At 32.9% G+C, this 8,909-nt stretch overlaps 2 protein-coding genes across 2 annotated transcripts; both read right to left on the reverse strand.

Annotated features, from left to right (window-relative positions):
* Positions 1–529: 529 nt before the first annotated feature.
* On the reverse strand, positions 530–1,873 carry LOC139855542 (acyl-lipid (9-3)-desaturase-like). The gene has a single exon (XM_071844775.1). The coding sequence runs from the start codon at positions 1,871–1,873 to the stop codon at positions 530–532; it is 1,344 nt and encodes a 447-aa protein (XP_071700876.1).
* Positions 1,874–2,730: 857 nt separating this feature from the next.
* On the reverse strand, positions 2,731–4,407 carry LOC139852056 (acyl-lipid (9-3)-desaturase-like). Its single transcript, XM_071841272.1, has one exon. The coding sequence runs from the start codon at positions 4,319–4,321 to the stop codon at positions 2,978–2,980; it is 1,344 nt and encodes a 447-aa protein (XP_071697373.1). The 5' UTR covers positions 4,322–4,407; the 3' UTR covers positions 2,731–2,977.
* Between the last annotated feature and the right edge of the window lie 4,502 nt (positions 4,408–8,909).

An 8,909-nucleotide genomic window follows, 5' to 3' on the forward strand; every position in this document is an offset into this window, starting at 1 on the left:
AGCATATTGCTGCTAAGCGGCTAATGTATGTTTAGAGTGAGAAAGAACTGTGTGAGAGAGAAAGTGTACTTCTCTCTGACTGAAGTTCAGATCAGAATGATGTGAAATGTGGTGACCCAGGGGGTCTATTTATAGGCGTAGAATGTCCGAAATTCATGGGATACACGTGTCAATCACTGAATGGTTCTGTTACGTGAAGTATCCGGAATGTCGGTGGCGTGTGCTGACGTGGCTGCGTGCCGTTCACGCGCTGAGTTAAAGGGCTTATGCATAGAAGCTGCCTGCAGGGCTTACGCTTGACGCTGGGCGGCCTGCTAAACGTTGGGCGGCAAATGCTGAAAACCACCAAATTTAGTTATCTCTTGTGCTCTTTGATCGAGTTTTCTGTATAAAAATGATGTTTTTATGCGTGTATCTCCTAGGATACACCATTAAATATAACAACATGAATATAAAGAGCAAAAGCAATCATTTTTCACTCAACAACAACATGAATATAACTAATAGCCAAACAATCACCCTCTTGGTCTTAGCCGTGAACATCTAGTGCTTCCCAAACTAGATTCTTTGGGACCGGCTTGGTCAAGTCACGAGCTTGTAAAGCTACATTGCGCAAAGTTGCAATAGTCCTCTCATTGGCCTTGAAGAAAGATATAGAGTCATAAGGTAAACCATGTTTCATGCATAAATCCTTCACAAATGGTGATATTTTCCTTAAGTGACATCTTGGCAATCTTGGAAACAAATGGTGCTCAATTTGAAATTGTAGCCCACCATGAAACCAATCCATGAATTCAGAACAACTAATGTTGAGTGTACCATTAGTTTGCTTCTGAAACCAATCATTCCCGGTTGGCTCACCAACATAAACACTTGATGAATAATGGCTCAAAGTAAACTGAATATGTTGAACACCACTAATCGCTAAGCTTGATAATACAAACATTACACGTTCGCTCCAATTTGGTAAGCAAGACACTAGCAAAGGGTACCAAATCCAAAACACTAAAAGGCCTAGAAGCTCTTGTCCTCTATTAGCAACCTTTTTATTTGATAAAAGCAACGGGAAAGATTGTCCGAATAAATAAAGTCTAGCGAAACACATAACAGGATAAAATGTATAATGTTGGTAACTAACAAGAAACCTAGCAATACCATTAAAATTCAATTTTCTTTCATAAAATTTTGATGTAAGCGAATCAAAGAATTTCGAAGATACCACAAACATTGGCATGTGTTGAAGATCAGGGTCATAATCAAGACTATTAACAGCAATATGATGAGCATTGTGGTTTCTTTTCCACCACTCAATACTAATTCCTGCTAAACAATTCATAGTCAAGATTTGTGCAAAACGAGTCGATTTTTTATCCATCATAATTTTATAGTGACCCGAATCATGACCATGAAATCCACTTTGAATCCAAACAAAGCCTATCAACCCACCACACAACACATGAACCAAACAACTCTTACTAACTAAAACACCATATACACAAGCACAGAACAACAGTGCTATAAAGAACATAGATATCATAACTCCGTGTCCTTTTTTTTCAAACAAGCCTATTTTTGTAAACTCGGAGTGAAGTTTTCTATAATCTTTTGAAACCTCGGAAACATTATAATCACTTAAGTAATACCCGTTAAAGAATTTATCAAGATGTTGCCATGCTGATGATGGATGAAAAGCAACATAAGCATCTGTTACATCTTGACCTCCAAGATTCAACAATGGCAATTCACCACCAGGATGAGTTTTCATCCAAGTTGTAACGTCATAAACTTTACCTTGGATACAAATCCACAGATCTCCTGATTTGTTGTGTGTTTTGAGTTCATCTGATGTCACATACTTCTTGTGTTCTGCCATTAAAAATATGAAACAAAAAAGTATGTTTCTGTCTTGTTTCTTAAAATCTTAAGAAATGCTAAAGACACTCTCTTAATATGAATTATGAATATAATAATTATTCGTACCAAAAAGCATGTTTCATCATTTAGTTCACTAAAGTGCACTTAACGTCTGCGTGTTAATTAGAACATGGAAATGTACGTCCATTAATTTGGGTAGCTTTAGTAACATTATTGAGTTAAGTCTGGTCACATATTTTGCATGTGAGGTATATTGGTTATATTATACTGTACTAAATTCTGTTTCTCTAAAATATAGGACATTCTGTAAATCTGTAATGTATATTGTTGTTTAAGTATGTAACTGTTGAAAGAATGGAAAGTTGTCAAACTTAGTTCTTATTTTGAGCTTTTAAAACTTTTACCAATTCAATCAAATTTAACTTGAACAATTGTACCGTTACTAAGATACATAAACAAAGACTTAAGGGACTTAAATATAAATAGTATTAAACTTTAAATTTATAGTGGTTGGGAGGATCCCGGTCATATACTTTACATGTGAGGTATATTGGTCATTGCATTTGAAACACTATTTATGCAACAGATCTGTAAATTTTGTTGTGTTTTCTCCCTTTATATTGGTCATCCTCATCTTCTTTGCTTTGTTAGGTTTTTTGAGTTTTGATACAGTCGTAACACTGGGACTTGTTTGTTTGAGAATACTGATGAAACAAAATTGGTTTTTTACCTATCGAATTTATTCAAAATCAAATAATTTTAGCACAAAAGAGATACAATATAGATTCCTTCATAACTTGAACAACCTAATTGTAGCTCAACAGTCAATTAGTCAATACTAAGATTATAAAGAGCGAAAACAAACATTTTTCACTAGATGTATAGCATAATTGTAAATAAAAGTAAAACTTTGGTTCAAATGTTACATAAGTACAATCATATCGGAGGCAAAAATAAAGAAAACTATTTATCTTGCAAGAAAATAAATAGAACCATGATTTACCAAATAATGAAGTAGAATCATGAAAACAACATTATTATACGAAACAAATATATTACATAAACATAACTAATAGCCGAACAATCACCCGCTTGGTCTGAATTAGCCGTGCGTGTTTACTGCTTCCCAGACTAGATTCTTTGGGACCGGCTTGGTCAAGTCACGTGCTTGTAAAGCTGCATTGCGCAACGTTGCAACTGTCCTCTCGTTCGCCTTGAAAAAAGATGCACAATCATAAGCCAAACCATGTTTCTTGCATAAATCCTTCACAAATGGAGATATTTTCCTTAATTGACATCTAGGTAATCTTGGAAACAAATGATGCTCAATTTGAAATTGCAGCCCACCATGAAACCAATCCATAAATTCGGAACAAGTAATGTTGAGTGTACCATTAGTTTGCTTCTGAAACCAATCATTACCAGTTGGCTCACCAACATAAACACTTGATGAAAAATGGTTCAATGTAAATTGAACATGTTGAATCCCTGTAACCGTAAAGCTTGCTAACACAAACATAACGCGCTCGCTCCAATTTGGTAAGCAAGAAACTAACAAAGGGTACCAAATCCAGAACACTAAAAGGCCTAAAAGCTCTTGTCCTCTATTATCCACCTTTTTATTCGATAAAAGCAAGGCGAAAGATTGGCCGAATAAATTAAGTCTAGCTAAACACATAACAGGGTAATATGTGTAATGTTGGTAACTAACAAGAAACCTAGTAATACCATTAAAATTCAATTTTCTTTCGTAATATTTTGATGTAAGCGAATCAAAGAATTTCGATGATATTGCAAACATTGGAATGTGTTGAATATCAGGGTCATAATCAAGACTATTAACAGCAATATGATGAGTATTGTGGTTTCTTTTCCACCACCCAATACTAATCCCTGCTAAACAATTCCCAGTCAAGATTTGTGCAAAACGGGTCGATTTTCGATCCATCATAATCTGGTAATGACCCGAATCATGACCAAGCCATCCACTTTGAATCCAAAGAAATCCCATCAACCCACCACAAATCAAATGAACCAAACAACTCTCACTAAACAAAACACCATAAACACAAACACAAAACAGCATTGCTATAAAGAACATAGATATCATAACTCCATGTCCTTTTTTTTCAAACAAGTCCATTTTTGTAAATTCAGAGTAAAGTTTTCTATAATCTTTTGAAACCTCAGAAACATTATAATCTTTTAAATAATAGCCATTAAAGAATTTGTCAAGATGTTGCCATGCTGATGATGGATGAAGAGCAACAAAAGCATCAGTGACATCTTGACCAGCAAGATTCAACAATGGCAATTCACCACCAGGATGAGTTTTCATCCAATTTGTAACATCATAAACTTTACCTTGAATACAAATCCATAGATCTCCTGATTTGTTGTGTGTTTTCAGTTCATCTGATGTCACATACTTCTTGTGTTCTGCCATGAAAAAGTGAAACAATAAAGTATGTTTCTTTTCTGTTTTTTGAAATATGGAAAAATGCTAAAGACACACACTTCTTATCTAATATTGGTAAGATCTTTTTGTGATAGCTGTAGCATGATTTCAATCTACAAGTATTCTTGTATTATATGTTATGTAATTATAATTATATTATTATTATTATTATTATTATTATTATTATTATTATTATTATTATTATTATTAATTATTAATATTATTATTATATACATATTTTATATTTTATATATATATATATATATTATATATGTATATTTATTTATATTTAATGTTTTGTAGTTAGATTTTTCCCTTTGTATTTTTAAACATAGATATTTTTGGGAAATGTAATGAGTGTAAATTGGCAAAGCGCCAATTGAGTTTTAAAACAGCATATTCTCGAGTACAATGGCATGTGCATGACAGCAAGAGTTTTACATGAGAGTGTGAAATTAGACACGTGGCATAATATTTGTGGCTAATGGCTCTAGATTGGGACTTGAGATATGTTATTTGTAACATCACTCTTTACCATTATTAAATTATTCGGCGGGGGCTTTCGTCATGTGTATTCATATTTAACGTAGCGTTCTGTATTTACAGAAGGGAAAACGGCGCATGTCTTAAACGCCGTTTTAGATGTCGTTGTCTTAAGCGTTTTTTAAAAGTGTCCGATTCGAACGTAGTTAGTTTCGTTTTGTTCATAAAAATTTTTCGAGTGTAACGGTGCTGTCGGAAAAATTTAACTTGCGGCGAACAGATAGATACAGGTTGTCGTTGTGTTAAGCGTTTTTTAAAAAGTGTCTGTTTCGCGTATAGTTAGTCACGTTGGGTTCGAGAGACTATTTCGAGTTGAACGGTGGTTTCGGAAAAATTTAACTCGCACCGAGCGAGAAGATAAGGCCCGTTATAAATTTGGGGGAATTAGTTTCTTTTATTTTTAAAAAATTATATGTTTACACTTTCTACCCCTGAGAAAGTGTAAACTTGAGGGGCTGTTGTGTAAATTGAGGCGAATTTGAGGGACCGATTATAGTGTGAACGTAAACGCAAAACTACAATCTAAATGAACTAAAACTACATAATTAGGCATGAGTTTTAGTATATAAAGGTTAATTAATAATTTGTAGTGTTTGTAGTCTCCAAACACATTGTGTCTGATTAAAAAAATGATTTACCTTATAATTTTATAAAAGAGTAAAACTTTCCCACAAAATCCGATATGTAACAAGTGTTATAAACACCTTCACTTAAACTCCTTTTATATTCCCGATGAAGATTGCGATGTACAATTGGATCGAAAAGTTGGTTTTTTCGAGGATTTTAAGAAAGAAGATCGCTTCCTCCATCCGTGCTGGGTATCTTGATCGGTAGCTCATCGGCAAAGGTTTCTTCGTATGGGATTAAAAATCGGGCGGGCAAGAAATTAAACCGTTTGAAAGTTGATGGGGTGGTTGTCAAACCAATCATCAAGACTCGGAAAGGTAAATCAGTTGTTAGGTAGTTCGTTCGGGTGCATTCAGATCATTTTTAGTTTGTTTTCTTGTTTTTGTATCGATGTAGGTGTTGCTTTAGTTCTTGTGTTTAAGTTGTGTCTCGGGATCGCATATGAAATGTCCCGTTCTTATTGATTAAAAATGTTCCATATTAATTGATTTCGTTGCGAGGTTTTGACCTCTATATGAGACGTTTTTCAAAGACTGCATTCATTTTAAAACAAACTATAACCTTTATTTCATCAATAAAGGTTTAAAAAGTTTTACGTAGATTATCAAATAATGATAATCTAAAATATCCTGTTTACACACGACCATTACATAATGGTTTACAATACAAATATGTTACAACAAAATAAGTTTCTTGAATGCAGTTTTTACACAATATCATACAAGCATGGACTCCAAATCTCGTCCTTATTTAAGTATGCGACAGCGGAAGCTCTTAATAATCACCTGAGAATAAACATGCTTAAAACGTCAACAAAAATGTTGGTGAGTTATAGGTTTAACCTATACATATCAAATCATAATAATAGACCACAAGATTTCACATTTCAATACACATCCCATACATAGAGATAAAAAGCATTCATATGGTGAACACCTGGTAACCGACATTAACAAGATGCATATATAAGAATATCCCCATCATTCCGGGACACCCTTCGGATATGATATAAATTTCGAAGTACTAAAGCATCCAGTACTTTGGATGGGGTTTGTTAGGCCCAATAGATCTATCTTTAGGATTCGCGTCAATTAGGGTGTCTGTTCCCTAATTCTTAGATTACCAGACTTAATAAAAAGGGGCATATTCGATTTCGATAATTCAACCATAGAATGTAGTTTCACGTACTTGTGTCTATTTTGTAAATCATTTATAAAACCTGCATGTATTCTCATCCCAAAAATATTAGATTTTAAAAGTGGGACTATAACTCACTTTCACAGATTTTTACTTCGTCGGGAAGTAAGACTTGGCCACTGGTTGATTCACGAACCTATAACAATATATACATATATATCAAAGTATGTTCAAAATATATTTACAACACTTTTAATATATTTTGATGTTTTAAGTTTATTAAGTCAGCTGTCCTCGTTAGTAACCTACAACTAGTTGTCCACAGTTAGATTTACAGAAATAAATCGATAAATATTATCTTGAATCAATCCACGACCCAGTGTATACGTATCTCAGTATTGATCACAACTCAAACTATATATATTTTGGAATCAACCTCAACCCTGTATAGCTAACTCCAACATTCACATATAGAGTGTCTATGGTTGTTCTGAAATATATATAGATGTGTCGACATGATAGGTCGAAACATTTTATACGTGTCTATGGTATCTCAAGATTACATAATATACAATACAAGTTGATTAAGTTATGGTTGGAATAGATTTGTTACCAATTTTCACGTAGCTAAAATGAGAAAAATTATCCAATCTTGTTTTACTCATAACTTCTTCATTTTAAATCCGTTTTGAGTGAATCAAATTGCTATGGTTTCATATTGAACTCTATTTTATGAATCTAAACAGAAAAAGTATAGGTTTATAGTCGAAAAAATAAGTTACAAGTCGTTTTTGTAAAGGTAGTCATTTCAGTCGAAAGAACGACATCTAGATGACCATTTTAGAAAACATACTTCCACTTTGAGTTTAACCATAATTTTTGGATATAGTTTCATGTTCATAATAAAAATCATTTTCTCAGAATAACAACTTTTAAATCAAAGTTTATCATAGTTTTTAATTAACTAACCCAAAACAGCCCGCGGTGTTACTACGACGGCGTAAATCCGATTTTACGGTGTTTTTCGTGTTTCCAGATTTTAAATCATTAAGTTAGCATATTATATAGATATAGAACATGTGTTTAGTTGATTTTAAAAGTCAAGTTAGAAGGATTAACTTTTGTTTGCGAACAAGTTTAGAATTAACTAAACTATGTTCTAGTGATTACAAGTTTAAACCTTCGAATAAGATAGCTTTATATGTATGAATCGAATGATGTTATGAATATCATTACTACCTTAAGTTCCTTGGATAAACCTACTGAAAAAGAGAAAAATGGATCTAGCTTCAACGGATCCTTGGATGGCTCGAAGTTCTTGAAGCAGAATCATGACACGAAAACAAGTTCAAGTAAGATCATCACTTGAAATAAGATTGTCATAGTTATAGAAATTGAACCAAAGTTTGAATATGATTATTACCTTGTATTAGAATGATAACCTACTGTAAGAAACAAAGATTTCTTGAGGTTGGATGATCACCTTACAAGATTGGAAGTGAGATAGCAAACTTGAAAGTATTCTTGATTTTATGTAACTAGAACTTGTAGAATTTATGAAGAACACTTAGAACTTGAAGATAGAACTTGAGAGAGATCAATTAGATGAAGAAAATTGAAGAATGAAAGTGTTTGTAGGTGTTTTTGGTCGTTGGTGTATGGATTAGATATAAAGGATATGTAATTTTGTTTTCATGTAAATAAGTCATGAATGATTACTCATATTTTTGTAATTTTATGAGATATTTCATGCTAGTTGCCAAATGATGGTTCGCACATGTGTTAGGTGACTCACATGGGCTGATAAGAGCTGATCATTGGAGTGTATATACCAATAGTACATACATCTAAAAGCTGTGTATTGTACGAGTACGAATACGGGTGCATACGAGTAGAATTGTTGATGAAACTGAACGAGGATGTAATTGTAAGCATTTTTGTTAAGTAGAAGTATTTTGATAAGTGTATTGAAGTATTTCAAAAGTGTATAAATACATATTAAAACACTACATGTATATACATTTTAACTGAGTCGTTAAGTCATCGTTAGTCGTTACATGTAAGTGTTGTTTTGAAATCTTTAGGTTAACGATCTTGTTAAATGTTGTTAACCCAATGTTTATAGTATCAAATGAGATTTTAAATTATTATATTATCATGATATTATCATGTATGAATATCTCTTAATATGATATATATACATTAAATGTCTTTACAACGATAATCGTTACATATATGTCTCGTTTAACAATCATTAAGTTAGTAGTCT

The sequence above is a fragment of the Rutidosis leptorrhynchoides genome, chromosome 6, assembly GCF_046630445.1.
Source record: "Rutidosis leptorrhynchoides isolate AG116_Rl617_1_P2 chromosome 6, CSIRO_AGI_Rlap_v1, whole genome shotgun sequence".
NCBI lineage: Eukaryota > Viridiplantae > Streptophyta > Magnoliopsida > Asterales > Asteraceae > Rutidosis > Rutidosis leptorrhynchoides.